Source organism: Bos javanicus, chromosome 5 (genome assembly GCF_032452875.1).
Source record: "Bos javanicus breed banteng chromosome 5, ARS-OSU_banteng_1.0, whole genome shotgun sequence".
Lineage (NCBI taxonomy): Eukaryota > Metazoa > Chordata > Mammalia > Artiodactyla > Bovidae > Bos > Bos javanicus.
In genome coordinates this window covers 27,585,146-27,602,897 of record NC_083872.1, presented here as the reverse complement: position 1 = coordinate 27,602,897, position 17,752 = coordinate 27,585,146, and the positions used below count along the sequence as shown (strand labels likewise).

The following is a 17,752-nucleotide window of genomic DNA, read 5'->3' as shown; positions in this document are numbered from 1 at the left end:
GGTAAACTCTGAGAGTTGGTAATAGACAGGGAGGCCTGGTGTGCTGTAGTCCATGGGGTCGCAAAGAGCTGGACATGACTGAGTGACTGAACTGAACTGAACTGAACCTGCAGCTCAGGCCATGGAATTGGGAGCTGGCTGGGTAGAGAGGAGGAAAAGGAAAGAAGACGTGTAGGAGCCTATGGGTAGATGGGGGATGAAAAGGTGACTCTCCCACCCTCCTAGAACCTGGTTCTGATGCCCACACTCCCGGTTTCCTGCAGAGCTCCCTGAAAAAGAGGGAGGGATAAGTTTCCAATGTCATGTTCAGACAGGCCCAGAGACAGGATGAACACCAAGAAGAAGGAGAAATGGGCATAGTTTCAGTCCCAAGTCCCCAACAAACCCCAGACACAAGCTGAGCTGCTGATCCCCACCCAGGGTGCAGATCACCCAGAGGTCCCAGAGGTCTCAGACTAATATGGAAACTGGGTTCCAGACCAGAACCATATAGAAACAGAGTCAAGAATCACAACAGGCTGTGCCAGGAAGTGTCTGGTGCATTTTGACATGGAGAATTAGGGAAGGTTTCCAAGGGAGAGAAAAATGGGCACAATCTTGGGAAGAAGGAAGAACGGGGGTGAATGGAGCTGTCCTTGGTTGGGAATAGAGCCTACTGTAGGCAATTAACTAGGGAGCAAGCTATGAGAGCTACTAAAACATCAGTGGGGATGGAGGAGATGCAGGGCATACAGGGAGCATAGTGGAGGTTTGGAAGGAATCCCTTAAGTGTGAGATGCCCACAGGACTTACTCAAACAATGTAGATACTCCATAAATCGCCTTCTGAGGAGAGTGAGCTGAGTACCTGCATAGTTTTTGTTTTGCGGGGTGGGCGTGTGGGAGGTGAGCTATGCAAGCCTGGGGCAGAGCAGAATTGCTGGAAGAAGTGGCAGAGAAGCTGCACATTGCCAAAAGGAACTTTTGTCTCTGCCTTGCAGCCTGTCCTCTAAATGCCCTTGGAACACATGTATAAGGCTGTGGCTTAGCATCGGTGCTGAATTAACCTGCCCAGGAGAAGTGGCAGGTTAAAGTTCTGAGGTAAGAGATGGAAGTGAGATAACAAGACCCAAGCTTATCACTCTGGGTAGAGCTAGAACCAGCACATCACTGGGAGGAAGCTGGAAGAAGCAAGAGGACACAAAAGAACCTCAGCACAAATCCTGATCTCCCAACCCCAGGTATGTGAATTAGCTGTAAAAGGCCAGTTACAAGGAAATGGCAACCCACCCCAGTATTCTTGCCTGGAAAATCCCATGGACAGAGGAGCCTGGCAGGCTACAGTCCATGGGGTTGCAAGAGTCAAACATGACTTATGGACCAAACCTCGCTCTGTCCCTGGAAACCAAGGGCTCCAAGAAGGAAGGTCTGGCTCTCATGAATGGGAGGGGTTATACTGGAGACAGAAGTGGTAAGAGAGACACATTAGGAGAGCATGACAGGGCTGATCTTACTCACCAGAGCAACCCTAGTCCTGACACTCAAAAAAATTTATGGGAGAGAAGGAGTGGGGAAGCAGGAGGGAGCAAGAAAGGAAGGCCCATTGCAGGGATAACTGGGTGCTGCTTTATTTCACAGAAAATAAATGGACAGAAATACAGAAATGGTGGCCCAGAGGCAGGTGAAGAGGGCAAAGGTGTGGCCCGTGGTTCCAGCCCTCAGGTTCTGGTCAGTGGGCCTCGAGCCTCTCCCTTGGGATGGAGAGGCAATCTGGCCAAGCCCAATCAGGAGTTTTTCCAGCTCGGTCGAAGGCTGCAGAGAGAGGGGAGGACGAGGCTGGCTGGTGGGCTGAGGCTGGGCACTGTGCTCCTTGGTTGGGGCTGGCAGCAGACAAGTAAGATGCAAATTAGTACGCAGAGCAAGGCTAGCCCGGACGAGCATTCAGAACAGCAAGCAGGCAGGACCCGCTGACTTCTGCAGAGTCCCCTGTGGCTGGCTCAGGCTGTGTGCAGTGGACGTAGAGTCGGCAGCACAGAAGCAGGAATGATGAGGATGAGAAGGCCTGAGAGGGCTCAGGAAAGCGGGGGTGAGTAGGTGGCCTCTGGGCCTCTCAGTATGTGACAGACGTTTTCAGACTTGACTCAACCGTCTTCTTCAGAATAGTGTGGCTGGTGGAGCTGGAGGAAGAGCCGGACACAGAGCCAGAGCCCACAGCGGGGCCCTGCTCAGAGCCCAGGATGATGCTGGAGCCACCGATCACAATGCTGGAGCCTCCCTTCACGATGCTGGAGCCTCCCTTCACGATGCTGGAGCCTCCCTTCACAACGCTGGAGCACCTAGACCCAAAGCTGCCTTTCACACCTCCAAGTCCACAAGTGCCCGCCAGGCCACCATCTGCTCCTCCAGACACGACGGTGCTGCCTCCCCCAACAGCTGCTGAGAAAAGGGCCAGGGTCACAGCAGAGTCCTTGATTCCCCATGGGAACCCCTCTCCCAAAGTCCCCTGATACTCACAGATAGTGACCTGGCTGGCGCATTCCCCAGACATCCTAGGGGAGAAAAGACAAGAGGAAGAAACACTAAGAAAGGCTGCAGAGAATGTGTCCCGGGGTGTTTTTCAGCCTCTTGGAGCAGCACCCTCTGAGCAGATAAAATCCCCCAATTTTAAATCCCTCCCAGCAGAACGGGTGGCCCTCAGCAGTTCAGAGTGTGGAGAAATCTCTCAGTATCCTGTGTTGGTCTGGCATCCCCCACCCCCACCTATCACACATCCCCGGGACCCTCACCAGCCCCTCACCTGCACTCTTCGCCCTCCAGCAGCCGGCGGTAGGTGGCAATCTCTATATCCAGGGACAGCTTTACACTCATCAGCTCCTGGTAGTCATGCAGCAGCCGTGCGATGTCCTGCTTGGCGGTTCTCAGGGCAGCCTCCAGCTCGGCCAGCTTGGTCTGAGCATCCTTGAGGGCCAGTTCCCCACGCTGCTCAGCATCAGCAATGGCGACCTGCAGGCTGGCATTCTAGCAAAGCGTGGAGATAAGGGAGAAAGTGACTATCAGCATGGCACAGGCCCCCAGAGTACCTACTATAACTTAAAAGCTGAGATGGACCATAATTTCATGAGCCCAAAATTATTCTTGGCCACTCCCAGCTCTTCTCGTTCTAAAAGGAAGGGTTCCTTCTTCTGCTTCTTTAAGTCCTAGAGTGGGTTAAGTAGTGTCCTCAAAAATATCATGTCCACCAAGAACTTCAGAACATGACCATATTTGGAAAGATACGGTCTTTGCAGATGTAATGAGTTAAGGATCTCAAGATGCTATCATACTGTATTCAGGGTGAGCCCTAAATCCAGTGACCAATGTCCAAGAAAAAGATGAGGGGATACAAACACTGAAATAGATGGAGGCAGAGATGAGAGTGAGGCAGCCACCAGACAAGGAATTCCTGGAGCCACCAGATACCAAGAAGGATTCCCCCAGCTCCTTCAGAGGGCACAGCTGCTGACACCCGAGTTCAGACTTCAGCCTCTGGACCAGACAGAACAGTTTTCTGTTCTTTCAAACTATCAAGTTTGTAATACTTTGTCACAGCAGCCACAGGAAATGTATCCATCTCCTTTGCCACTTTCCCCAGTGATTTGCTGTATTTCTTCCCCTAGCCTTAATCCTCAGCACCATCCCTTAAATAGTTTCTCTCTCCCAGAGTACTTACAGCTCCTCCTGTCCTGGATGGGTCATTATACATGTGTTTTTTAGAATAGCCCCATTTCAAATACTTTGTCCCGATGTTGTCAGAGTCTATCAAACTATGGGCCTCAATTTGAAAAACACTTTCTTTGTGTTCACCTCTCCAATCCGATAGAAAACTCCTAGAGGAAAGACTGCATCCCTGTCTAATCAGCCATCTAGCTGATTTACCCTCACATTCGGGTCAGGAAGGAAGGCATTCCCTAAAGGCTCTCATTATTCATTTTCCACAAAGCACCCCATGGATGGGGACAATGTCTCCATTCTCCTGATGAAGAAACTGAGCCCTGAAAAGGAGGTGAGAGGTGGAGCTGGAACCTAACCCAGGACATCTGAGGTCCAGTCCACTGCTCTTACTTTAGTCTCTGTTCATCAGGCTTGTGCATGAAAGGGAGGAGTAATAGGGCGTGGGTCCCCAAGAGGGATTCTCCCAGGAAAGACACCTTTCTGTACGGGAGGACTGTGGTTCCCAGACTTGGGCACATAGTGACTCTCCTAAGCGCTCGCCACTGGGCTCAGACTCCATGCGCTTCGTCATTACCTGGGTGAGCTTTGTTGAGAAAGCAGGTTTCTGGGCTCCACGCTTAGAGACTCTGATTCCCTGTTGCCAGTGGGAGGCCCAGGAATCTGTATCTTATCAGACACCCCAGAGAATCCCCAAGCTTCTAAAGCAAAAAGTCCAAAATGATGGGCAAAACAAAGGGGCAGCAAATTGAGTAATAGGACCTGGTCACCTTCACCTCAGGTCCTGCCTTGCACTTCAAAGGAGAGCAGGTCAGGACGTCTAGAGACTGAGTATGGCCTTTGAATGATCTGTACTCCAAGAACTTTCTCCAAGATCTGTGCCCTGCTCACACGTGCACGGGCCACACATGACTTTGGAATCAGGCTGAAGTGCTTGAGGAAACCCTCTGACTGGTCTCAGCTCTCAACCCTCTGTTGATCCCAAAAGAGCGATTCTTTGGGCTTGGGGAAAGTGAGAGCAAAGACACTTGAAAACTTAAGAATCTGTAATCCTCACATCTGGAAGTAAGGTCTCCAAGAGGGGCAGGAAACCACCTCCCTGCCCTTGACATCCTTCCTCCTACCTCTCCCCACTCCTCCCATCCGCAGCATCACCCAACCCTAAGGGGACCTCAGCACCTCACCATCCTGCCCATGTCCCCCGCTCCCTGAGATCCTGGTTCTCTCCCTCCCCAACAGGGGGACCAGGAAATTCAGTGCACGGCCTTAGAGTCCTTGCTGGACTTGAGGAGTAAGTGCCAAAAGAAACGATTAGAAAAGAGATGAATTAACCCTCTCCCCTAGGAGCCGAAAGCACCAAGCGCATGTGGGCATGGAATGCAGTGAGAAGGCTATGCCGGGGTTGGCAGTGCGGAACCCGTGCATCTAGAATCCCCTGGAGGAGAGCCGAACACCTCTGACATGGGGCTCAAAGTGCTCTCAACCCCAAATTATACAAAGCTCCAACAAGTTATCAAAGTTTCACACCAACCCCACAGTGATGCCTGCACAAAGGTGGTAAGACAGAGGGCTTGGGGGCTCAGGACCCTTACCTGACTCTTGACGGTCTCAATCTGACTCTGCAGCTTCTTAATTGTCTGTTGCAGCTGAGTGATCTGGACTTTGGTCTCCTTCATGCTGTTCCCATGAAGCTGGGCACATGCCTGAAGTTCCCGGTACTGGAGGGGAACAGAGGTGGCACCGTCAGTGGACAGCACCCCACCTTTGACCTTTGACCCTCACCTTTGGCCATGGCCCCGGCTCTCTGCCTCCTCACATCCTCATCCGGAATGCAGGTGAAACGCTGAGACCAGGACATGGTGGGATGAGGTTGTGGAACTCCAGGCTCATCTCCCATGGTTTCCCTGCATTGCCTCCCTCCCGGAGAGGGGGAACATGGTACCCACCCAGCCCTGGTGCTCCAGACAGGTTATCAGAACTGCCTCAGCCAGACTGAGGTGAACAACTGCCCCACGGGGGCAGGCAGGGAGACCCAGTCTTTCCCAGCTCGGTGCTAGCCCCCCAGTCCCGGCACCTTGGTCTGGTACAGCATCTCAGCTTCAGCTTTGCTGGTCCGGGTGATCTCCTCGTACCGGGCTCGGACCTCGGCAATGAGGTCTCTGAAGTCCAGGCAGCGGTTGTTGTCCATGGACACCACCACGGACATGTCACTGGCCTGGGTCTGCAGCTGGCCCAGCTCCTGCGGGCAGGACTGACTCAGCGTCCCATGGCTTCCTGGCTCCCCTTCCCCTTGGAGCCCCGGGGAAAGTGGGCAGAGTGCCTGACTTCCTGCCCCTCCTTCAGAGGCAGCCCTCATCCATGCCGGCTGCCACTGAGCATGCCCTGTCCCCTTATCTGGAAGTGAGGGCAGTCCGAGGACTCCTGGACGTCAAAGGAACATGTCCTCAGGGCCCCACATCACCTGGCCCACATCACTCCCTGACCTCCTATCACATCCCCTCCCTCTTCCTCCTTGCATTTCCTTAAAGACCAGTAGGCTCCTGGCTCCCTCTGCCTGGAATCCCTCGCACCACCCTCACCATGTGGCTAACTTCCTCATCTCTGTCAGATCTTTACTCCAATTTCATCTTCTAAATAAGGCCATCTGACCGCTCTATTTGGAACTGCCACCTGCCCTACCCCTCCACGTTCCCAATCCTCCTCTCCCTGCTCTGGTTTTCCTTTTTCCATAGCATTTATCACTTTCTAACATGCTTTGTAATTTACTTATTTACCAGGCCTACTGCTTATTGTGTTTATTATCTCCCAGCCTCGTGATTTTTGTCTTGTCATTCACGGGTATATTCTCAATACCTAGCAATTCACCTGGTACATTCTCAGTAATTGTCACAGGACTGAATGACCAGTGTTTAAGGCACCCTAAGCAGGCTTCACCTCCCGGCCACTCCCACTATGCTGTGGCCACAGGGAGCCTGCCTGTGCTGTCCCCTCCCTCATCCCGCCTGCCCTAGGCAGACCATCACTTCTGCCCCTGGAGAATCCTCACTTCTTCATAGAGATGCTTCAGGAAGCAGATGTACTCTTTCAGATCCTCCACCTTGCTTTCCATCTCCATTTTGCTCAGGAGAACCCCGTCTGCATCCTAGGGACAGAAAGACAAAAACAATGTACCCCCACTCCCTCTTTGGGGCTCCCACTCTGACCCAGGAGTTGTGTTCACACACTGCCCAGCACACACACCCACGGCCCTCTCCGGCTCCCATTCCTTCCTCTTTCAGCCCCGCCTTGCCCTGCTCTGTCTTTTGTTTGACACTGACCCACACCGCCTTCAGGAAGCCTTCCCTAATTCATCCCAACCAGTTCGGCTTCTTCCACTCCGTCCCCACTCTCTCCCACAGTGACTCCCAGAGCTAATCCCATAGTCCCTCAATCAGATCTTTCCAAGGGTCCCTGTATCTGTGTGTATGTTCCACTTCCCCATGTAGACATGTGTCAGCATGTCGTGCGTGAGAATCCGCCTCACACACACACACACACACACACACACACACACACGGCTCTCGCAGCCCAGATTCTGTGCACAATGAATGGCTCAGGATTCAAGTAGAGGGACTTCCCTGGTGGTTCAGTGGCTAAGACTCCATGCTCCCAAAGCAGGGGGCTGGGGTTCAATCCCTCATGAGGGAACTAGATTCCACATGCCACAACTAAGAGTTTGCCTGCCACAGCTAAATATCCCCCATGCCGCAATTAAGACCCAGTGCAGCTTAGTAAATAAATTTTTTTTAAAAAAGGATTCAGGTAGAGCAGTTGAACCCACTCACCTTTTTGAGGACCACAAAGTCATTCTCCAGCGTGGCACGCCTGTTGGCCTCATGCTCATATCTGCCAAGTAAGCACAGAAAGACGCTGCCCAGGGTGCTGGCATCAGAGCCCAGGACTCTCTCCTAGCACAGTGTCCAAGAGAAGGTCACTCTGCTTTAGATGCTCCAAAGCAGGACCCTCCACCAGGCTGCACCTCTATTCTTCCGTCAGGAAGGTCTGTCACGTCCTATGTCCCTCTTCACTCTCTCGGCCCAGGTTCACTATGACATCGGGTCACTTAGCTTCACGTCTGGAAGGCACTTTCAAACACTTCTCACTTACCACGCACAATCATCATCTGAAGCAGGCATTTTGGATTTTATCAGAGAGATTATAAGATGTGCCCAGGTTATAGATAATTAGGTGGCCCATGCAGATCTAAAATCCAGGTCTCCTGGCCCCAGTCTTTCTAGGACCCACCCTCCCCCCTGGACCCTGGAGCCAACCTCCCAGTGGCTCTGGAACACAAGAAAGGCATTATCCCCATCTACAGATATTGGAAACTGAAGCTGGGAAAGGTGAGATTCTTTGCTCAAGGCCACACAGCTTTCCTTGCTCACAGTCACCAAACCTGAGCCTTCTGTGGCTTCAGGGCTCTCCCCGTGCCACCAGGTGACCTCGTGGGGAACCCAGAACTGCAGCCAGCCGTGAATCATGCACAGGCCCAGGGGTGGTCCCACTAAGTGCATTCCCTTCTCCCTCTGAGACCAGAGGATATCTGAGTCACTTTAGCCCACAGCCTGCTCAACAGGAATTTCTCAAGAAAAAAACCCACAGGAACATTCTTTAAATAAGCCCCTCCCCACCTTGACCAGAAACGTGGCCCTCATAGTCAGGGCCTGCTAGAATCGAGGCTCTCCAGTCCTGGATATCAGGGGCTGGGGGGCCTCTTACCTGCAGCAGATGGGGCCCCCTGAGAATCAGAGAGAGTAGGGATGCAGAGGGCCCAGAGGGGAGGCCTATCCTGTGATTCCGGGAGCTCAGAGGAAGGACAGCTTCCAGCAGACAGCCTGATTCAAGCCCTCCCAGCTGCCACCAGGCCCCATGGGGATGCTGTGGTTCACATACTTAGCTTTATACTCCTCCTCCTGGCCCTGGCAGGACTTCAGCTCGGCGTCCAGAGACCCTCGTTCCTTCTGCAGCTGCTCCAGCTGTGTCCTGAGCCGGACCAGATAGGCCTCGAAGAAAGACTCCAGGCCCTGGGGTCTGTCACTCAACCCCTGCTGCTGCAGCAAGTGCCACTTGGTCTCCAGGACCTTGTTCTGCTGCTCCAGGAACCGCACCTGCCGCACAAGCAGAGAGTTCCTGAGGCTCCTGCCAGGCTGCCTGCCTGGGCACAGCCTCCGGGACAACTCTCTAGCCTGAGCAACCCTCTGGCCAGCCTGGAGCCTTTGAGGCCTTTGATAAATATTTGCCCACACACTCAATGAATTATAATGACATTTCTATAAAGGGAATTTCAAAACACCAATTAAACATAGCCTCAGCATAACCAGAGAGACTCCAGTTAGACCACAAGAGGGACTTCCTTGCTGTAGAAGTGATCAGAAAAGGAGTAGGAGGCTAGACTGCCCCATTCCCAAGTCCATCGAAAACAGTTCCTCGGAGGCAGGCCCAGAGACAGGGGCTTAGCTGAGTGGACCCTTACCTTGTCAATGAAAGAAGCAAACTGGTTGTTGAGGACTCTGATCTGTTGGGTCTCCTGAGTCCGAACCACCTGGAACTGGGGGTCGATCTCAATCTTCGGTGGGATCAGAAGACTCTGGTTGATGGTTACTTGCTGGATGCCTCCCGGAGGGCACAGGGAAAGCCCAGGCCCACCACTCCCCTCCCCAAGCCGCACCCCTAGCCTTCCCCACGAACCCCAGGTCCTTCCACGAGAGCCTCCTCGGCAACCCCCAAAGGAACTGAGGCTCCTGCTGCTGAAGCCAGCCCTGCCTCGGCCCACTGATTGGGCAGAACAGGCTGAGCGAGCGCTGAAGCCCCTCCGGGCCCGGCAGGGAGAGAGAGACATGGCAGTGACTGAAGGTCTCAGGGCTGCAAAAGATTGTCAAGAGCGAGTTCCTGCCCTGAGGCCCGGCACGAGACTTTTATCCCCTCCCGTGCCTGGGCTGGGCCTTGGAGAGCAAGATGCTCTTGGCCTGACTGTGTCTGTCACTGGCTCCAGCTGACCTCTTCTGACACGCCTGGGAATAGATGCCTGGTACGTGCAGAGCCTAAGGAAGAGACCCAGAGCCTGCCCTCTGAGCTCCCAGGCTACAGGAAGTGTGGGCACATTCTGAAGACCAGGAAGCAGCCAGAGACTGGGACTTCAGTGCTGGAGGATGGGGAGAGAGGGCCCTGAGCAAAGTCACTGAGGGTCATTCAAGGAAGGCTTCCTGGAGGAGGAAATGGGTAAGAAGGGAGGCACGTTCAAGGGGAGAAGAAGATGGAGGGGGTTCAAATGGAGCACTTGACTGCCCTGCAGATGCTGGACGGGGGAGCACAACTTCTCAAAGGAGGATTCATGTACAAGAGTAGGAGAAGGAAGGCTCTTTGCAGCACAGGAGAAGCCAGGAGGTTAATAGAGGTGTTACTGTCATCGCTGGCTCAAAAACACTGCAAGATTTGGAAATGAAACAGAAAAACAGGGTATCCAAGTCCCTCCTCTTGCCCAACCCAGTAATCATCGACAAGGCGCCACCCTACTCAAACCAGGCCTCTCCACCTGGGATGGCGGCAGATAAAGCATTCCTAAGCCCAGCCCGTGTCCCTTCCACAAACGCACAGCACCAGGCCCAGCAACCTGGGTCTCGCACTGCATTTGTCACGTTACTCATCAGAGCTCCCAGGCTCTAAAATAAAATGTACATTTAAAAACAGCCTTCCCCTGGGGCCTGGGAACAAACATAGGAGCTTTGGGGCAGCCGCCGGATAGATTCAATCCCTGCCCTGAGAGTCTGCTAACTGGAGGAGCCCCAGGGTTCATCACTCAGTGATTCTCCCACCTGGTGGAGGAACCAGGCAGCATTCAGCTGCCTCCCCTGTTGCCCTCCCACTGCAGGCAGGGAGGGCTGGCTGCTCTGATTTTCAGAAATTTCCAAAATGTCTACTTTCCATGATGGGCGGGCTATTTCTCCCTCTTCCTCCCACCATTTCTTAGAGCCTGATGCACCCTGAAGATGGGGTACTGGGGTCTTTGATAATGCAACTCAAAGCCAGTGCAGAGACTCAGAATAACGAACACGCAAGAGATGTGCTATGAGGAAGTCAGTCCTAGCAATGCAAACAATCCCATAGACGCTCCACCCCTGGTACCAGACAACGGTGAGCGTGTCTCCCCTCCCTCTAGAGGATTAAAAGTTCCTTCCTACTTCCCCTATAGCCCCATCCAGCAGACAACCTGGAAGGAAACTGAATGACAGATGACCTCAAGGGGAGGAAGAGGCCGGGCCTCCTCTGGGGAAAACAGAGGCAATCGAGGGAGTGAGGACTCAGGTGAGAAAGAGAAGGAAGGAAAATGATCCAAGAAGTGATTCAGGCACACCGAGTAGAGAGCAGGCAGTGCGGCTGGACTCGGAGTCTAGAAAGAGAATCTGGGGAATGGACTGAATCCCACTGAGGACCCACCTCCAAACCCTGTCCCCTGGGACCACTCCACAGAGGTACATTCCTCCCACAAACATTCTGGAGAAAGATCTCTGCAGGCTGGATTCAACCACTCCCTCCCCACCAGTACTGAGGGTGAAGGGCAGAGGTCACACTTGAAACTTCCCCATATTTGTAATGTTTCAGAGTATTAGAAGGGCTTCCCCAGTGGCTCAGCACTACAGAATCCACCTGCAATGCAGGAACCTCAGGAGATGAGGGTTCGATCCTTCATTGGGAAGATCCCCTGGAAGAGGGCATGGCAACCGACTCCTGTATACTTGCCTGGAAAATCCATGGACAGAGGGGCCTGGCCTGCTATAGTCCATGGGGTCACAAAGAGTCAGACATGCCTGAAGCGACTGAGCACGTGACAGAGTATTAAAGCCAGAGAGCTTCAAGGTCCTCTGGTCCAATGCCCTTGTTTTTCACTTAAGGACTCTGAGGCCCCAGAGGGTTTAGGGTAGGTGCAGAGACTGTGCAACCTTGAGTAATCTAAGAGATTGCACCAGATGACCCCTAAGCCTACTTTGACCCATCACTCTGGTTTGAGCGACTTGCTCAAGGCCACCCACACAGCTGATCAGGTTGGAGCCTGAGCCCCCACCCAGCTCAGACCACTGACCCAGGAACATCCCATAAACAGACCTTTGATCATGACTCCACTGTGTCTGCCTTGTCCACCCCTCCATCCAGCTCAGGGTCTGGCTTACACTAGTCATTCAAAGCACTTGCCTAAGAGATGAATTCTTACCCGTGACAGTTATACCTAGGGACCTTCTTGAATCCCCTTAAATTCTCAAACACTACTATAACATGTTTTCCTCAATTAAAAAAAAAAATCATGCCATGATGGAGAGAATGACAAAATGATTTGGAGATTTGAATACGAGGCCCCCTCAGAGGCTAAGTGGTACACACGTGCTCAGTCACTTCAATCATGTTGGACTCTTTGTGACCCCATGGACTGTAGCCTGCCAGACTCCTCTGTCCATGGGGATTCTGCAGGCAAGAATCCTGGAGTGGGTTGCCGTGCCCTCCTCCAGGGCATCTTCCCGATGCAGGGACTGAACCTTCGAGTCTTCTGTCTAACCTGCGTTGGCAGGTGGGTTCTTTCCCACTAGCACCACCTGGGAAGCCCAAGAGTTACACACAAAGGCACACAAAGGGCCACTTCCAGGGCAGCGAAGTGCAAACGGCTCAAATCGTGGACTTCACCTTAAACCCAGCGTGCGACAGTTCCAGGGGGTTTTACCCATTGGGTTAAATCTCCTGCTCCAAGTCAACCAGCCTCAACCACACCTCAAGCCCTACAATCCCTGCCTACCCCAGTCCTGCCTTCGAGGATACCCAGCCAGGGCAGCTACTTGTATTCGCCACTCCCCAGTAGCCCCTTTTCTTACTTCTCCACCCTGAGCTCACCTCTGGCTGCAGCTACAACTCCTCAACCTCTTTCCCTTTAATTGCACTCAAGCCTGTTCTGCTTGTGCAGTGGAGGCTTTTACCCAATAGCCATTTATTCACATTGAACTTATTTTTTTAATCTTGGCTGCGCTGAATCCTTGTTGCAGCACAAGGGCTTCTCAGTGCAGTGCTTGGGCTTCTCTAGTTGTGGCCCACAGGCATAGTTGCCCTGAGACTTGGGGGATCTTTGCTCCCTGACCAGGGATTGAACCCGCAACCCCTGCATTCTTAACCACTGGACCACCAAGGAAGTCCCCACATTTACTTATTGACTCGACAAATTATGATTAAGCACCTCCTGTGTGCCAGGACCTATGCTGAGAGTTAGGAATTTAGCAGAGAACAAGGCCCGGCCCCCGCACTAAGAAAACTTAGAGTCCAGTAGAGAAAGAGACATTGAACAGGCAATTAAACATGTATTTAATTGCAATTATGATAAGAAGAGAAAAGTACAGGGCATGAAAGAGTCCTAACCTAGCTTATCCCCTAATTTTTTCTTGAACATGCCAGGAACACCCCTGCCTCAGAGCCTTTGCCCTTTGCTATTCCCTCTTTCAAGAATGCTCCTTCACAGAACCCCGTATGCTCCTTCACAGAACCCCGTAGAGCTACAAGTCACCGTCTCTGGCTGCAAAACTGAAACACCGAGTTGCACTGACACTTCTTTTTTTTTTTTCTGAGTAGCAACAACTTTATTAGAAAAAAGTTATTTTGAGATTCTCATTCAGATGTTCTAACAGTATCTAGCATTATCATTCACAAAGTTGTCTTCAGGTTGTTAAAAAGAGAAAAAGAGAACAAACAAATTCAACATTTTAGTTCATACAAGATGCAGTTAAAATTCAACGAGGGAAATCTGTTTACTTTTATATTTAGGCAACTTAAAATACAGTGAATCCCATAGAAATTCAGAATCTCCTGATCTCAGATGAAGGTAATAATGATTCTGTAAAAAAGAGGAAAAGTCTTGGCTAAAAGCATTGTGTCATTTATGTAGCATTTCAAGGATTGAGTTATGACAATTAAGACAATCAAATGCAAAGCAAGGTGGAAATATTACTTTGAAGGTTTGCCTCTTCTTTATTATTTTTCACTGCTACTTTCTTTTTTTAATATAAATTTATTTATTTTAATTGGAGGCTAATTACTTTACAATATTGTATTGGTTTTGCCATACGTCAACATGAATCCACCATGGGTGTACACGTGCTCCCCATCCCAAACCCTCCTCCCTCCTCCCTCCCCGTTCCATCCCTCTGGGTCATCCCAGTGCACCAGCCCCAAGCATCCAGTATCCTGCATCGAACTTGGACTGGCGATTCGTTTCATATATGATATTATACATGTTTCAATGCCATTCTCCCAAATCATCCCCCTCTCCCTCTCCCACAGAGTCCAAAAGACTGTTCTATATATCTGTGTCTCTTTCGCTGTCTCGCATACAGGGTTATCATTACCATCTTTCTAAATTCCATATATATGCATTAGTATACTGTATTGGTGTTTTTCTTTCTGGCTTACTTCACTCTGTATAATAGGTTCCAGTTTCATCCACCTCATTAGAACTGATTCACATGTATTCTTTTTAATGGCTGAGTAATACTCCATTGTGTATATGTACCACAGCTTTCTTATCCATTCATCTGCTGATGGACATCTAGGTTGCTTCCATGTCCTGGCTATTGTAAACATGCACTGACACTTCTTACCCGCTTCCCAGCTCTATCTGCTTCCGCTCAGCACTTGGCACTTTCTAACATGCCATATATTTCACTTACTCATTTTGTTTGTCAGTCTTCCTGCTCTAGAATACCATTCCATGAACACGAGGATTTGGTCTCTTTGCTGACTTCTATATCCTCTGCACTTAGAACTCTGCCTAATACAGTAGGTGCTCAGTAAACACTTGTTAAATAAATGGCTCCCCATTCAATTTCATCTTGTGGATCTCCTTCATCTTTCAACCTCTGGATATCCTTGTAACTCTCAATTCTGTTCTCCAAAGCACCTCACTCCCTGACAAGGTTGGGAGCAAGCAAACATAGTCATGTGTGTGCGTGTGTGTGCATGTGTGTGAGTGTGTGTATTGCACAAGTGTGGTGTGTGTGTGTGTGTTATTGAGCTCCTGCTGTGGGCTGAGCACTGAGCTAAATGATACAGAAGACATAAGATGGATAAGGCCCCATTCCATCTGAAAAGAATGTACAGTTATACAATGCGATGGGGAATACACATATGAATGCAAAAGAGGGAGGAAAATCTGAAAGAGACTGCCCTGGGGTGCAAGTAGACGTGTTGTTATGGTAGTGAGGGATTCTTCTTTTGTCTTGAAGGAAAACAAGGACAGAGCCTTGTGGCATGCCACTAGAAACCCTTCCTCTGCCATTTTACATCCTCTCAGTGTATGTCTTTTGGGGAAAGTACAGGGCATGAAAAAGACCTAGCCTAGTTTATCCCCTAATTTTTTCAGAAACATGCCAGGAACACTCTTGCCTCAGAGCCTTTGCACTTGCTGTTCCCTCCTTCTAGCATGCTCCTTCACAGATCCCCATAGAGCTACAAGTCAGCTGTAGCTCTATGCTCAGCTGTTTGGGAATCTACCCAGTTGTCCTTTATCTAAGCCATTTACATAGAGCAGCCATGCGATCCTAACAACCCAACCCTATGAAGTAGGTATTAGGATTATCACCACCTTATAAAGGGAGGCACAGAGAGAAAAAATAGTTTTCCCAAGGCCACACAGCTAGTAGGAATGGAGCCAAAATTTGAACAAAGGTAGATAGACTCCGGGGCTTCCCCAGTGGCTCAGCAGTAAAGACTCTGCCTGCAATATACAGGAGATGCAGGAGACTCCGATTCCATCCCTGGGTCGGGAAGATCCCTTGGACGAAGCAACAGCAACCCATTCCAGTATTCTTGCCTGGACAATCCCATGAACAGAGGAACCTGGTGGGCTACAGTCCATATAGTTGCAGAGTCAGATATGAGCGAAGTGACTGAGCACGCACACACACAGATGGACTCCAGAATCTGCCATTAACAACCTCACTGCACTCCTCTAGGAGACCTAGGAATGTCCATGTTGAAGGACACCTCAACCAACTAAAGTCCAGACAGGTAGAATGACTTGCCTAAGATCACACAGCAGATCCAAAAGTGAAACTCAGTCCTCCACATTCATCCCTGATCAACACTAATGAAACACTAGCTGGTGCCAGACACTATGCCAGCCCAAAGTAAACAAGATTTAATGAAAGTTCTTGCCTTCAAGGTGTCTGCAGTCTGGAAGGGGAGTAGGGAAGACATGGGGAATATATTTTGAAGACCAGTAAAAGTCCCTTGCATTGCAAGGAGATCCAACCAGTCCATCCTAAAGGAGATCAGTCCTGGGTGTTCACTGGAAGAACTGATTTTGAAGCTGAAACTCCAATACTTTGGCCACCTGGTGCGAAGAGCTGACTCATTTGAAAAGACCCTGATGCTGGAAAGATTGGGGGCAGGAGGAGAAGGGGACGACAGAGGATGAGATGGTTGGATGGCATCACCGACACAATGGACGTGAGTTTGGGTAAACTCCAGGAGTTGGTGATGGACAGGGAGGCCTGGCGTGCTGCAGTCCATGGGGTCACAGAGTCAGACACGACTGAGTGACTGAACTGAACTGAACTGAAAATGCAATAAGTGCTGGAGATACCAGTATAGATGCAGGTACAATTCTGTGGTTCTGGCATCTTCTTGAAAAAGCAGGTGTGCTTATTTTGGGCACATCCCCAAAGAACAGAAGTCATCGCCTGGGGTCAAGGTGAGGCACAGCTACCCACACCCATTCGGGTCTTCCTGGCTTTCGAGAGTCAACAAAGGGGTTGTTTCCTGTCCCATCCTGTTTGAGCGGAGCTGGACCAGAAAGGTTCAAACGTCTTGTGCCTGCCTTTAGTCAGTCTCCCTTTCCTGACAACAGACAGCCCATGACTTCCTCAATCTAGGCACCATGGACCCCTCCCTCAGCTCAGCCTTTGCAACTGAGAAATACATACCAAATTCTAAACCAGAATCTCCCACGTCTCCCAAACATCAGGCACTCACACTCAACCTCCAACATCATGCCATTGTGTAATGCCAGACATACTGGTATGTCCTTAATATATTCTTAAAATAGAATTTAAATGGATTCACCTCTTTCTTATCCTGACCCTAAACCATAATATCCATAAATGTAGCTTTTGTGTGCTAGTTCTAATCTTTTGCTAATTCATATTCACATAAGACCTAACTATTACAATGTAAAACATTCTTCTGCCTGATGTGGTTTACACAGAACACAGGTCAACCTCAACCCTATTCAAAGTTTCCTAAAGCCAGTGAGGGAGGGAGGAGCAGCACCCACGGGAGTGGATGATTTCTATCTCACCTGCAAGACAGCTGACAGCTCTCCTGGCCTGTCGGGGCAGGAAGGAAGCGGGGAGATGAAAGGCCTGCCCTTCACACTCCCCTAGGCCAGAGAGAGCACCCTCACACCAGCCTGCTCTGCCCTGGCACCCTCCTGCCTGCTGGGCTGGGGTGAGTAGCCCCTGCCCTCCTCACTGCACTGCTGATGAAGGAAGGGGATGCCCACCCAGGGGTGGGCTTACTGTGACAGGGAAGGGTGCCCCCAAGGTGAGCCAAGCTACTGCCTCTGTGGGCCCTCTGTGCCCAGGTAGTGAGCCCCCAAAACCCACAGGGAGCACATTCCCAAGAATGTGGAAAGGAACAATTTTCTAAGCTTTCCCGGGAGCTCAGAATTTAAATGTGTGTCTCCAAGTTCCTGGTTGAGGGTGGGAGTGAGGAGGGACAACACCAAACTCTGACTTTGAAGTGATCGCCATTTTCCAACTATAACATGCTCATGTTTTTAAAATTCCATTTAGGCATCCAAGTGTTCCTTGCAGCACTATTTACAATGGCCAAGACATGGAAGCAAACTAAAGGTCCAGCGACAAAGCAATGGATGAAGAAAATCTGATACAGATGTAAAATGGAATATTACTCAGCCATAAAAAAGAATTTGCAATAACATGGGTGGACATAGAGATTGTCATACTCAGTGAAGTAAGCCAAACAGAGAAAGAAAATAC

At 50.7% G+C, this 17,752-nt stretch overlaps 1 protein-coding gene across 2 annotated transcripts; it reads right to left on the bottom strand.

Moving 5' to 3' along the window:
* Positions 1-1,581: 1,581 nt before the first annotated feature.
* KRT78 (keratin 78) lies at positions 1,582-9,635 on the bottom strand. Of its 2 annotated transcripts, none has more exons than XM_061415981.1 (9): positions 9,199-9,635; positions 8,619-8,833; positions 7,511-7,571; positions 6,733-6,828; positions 5,761-5,925; positions 5,279-5,404; positions 2,776-2,996; positions 2,493-2,527; positions 1,582-2,414 (listed from the first exon to the last, which is right to left on the bottom strand). In XM_061415981.1, the coding sequence occupies exons 1-9, from the start codon at positions 9,562-9,564 to the stop codon at positions 2,089-2,091; spliced, it is 1,611 nt and encodes a 536-aa protein (XP_061271965.1). In that variant the 5' UTR covers positions 9,565-9,635; the 3' UTR covers positions 1,582-2,088. The 2 variants fall into 2 exon arrangements, with proteins under 2 accessions (XP_061271965.1, XP_061271967.1); XM_061415983.1 differs by having other exon boundaries at positions 1,582-2,411; positions 9,199-9,633.
* Positions 9,636-17,752: the final 8,117 nt, after the last annotated feature.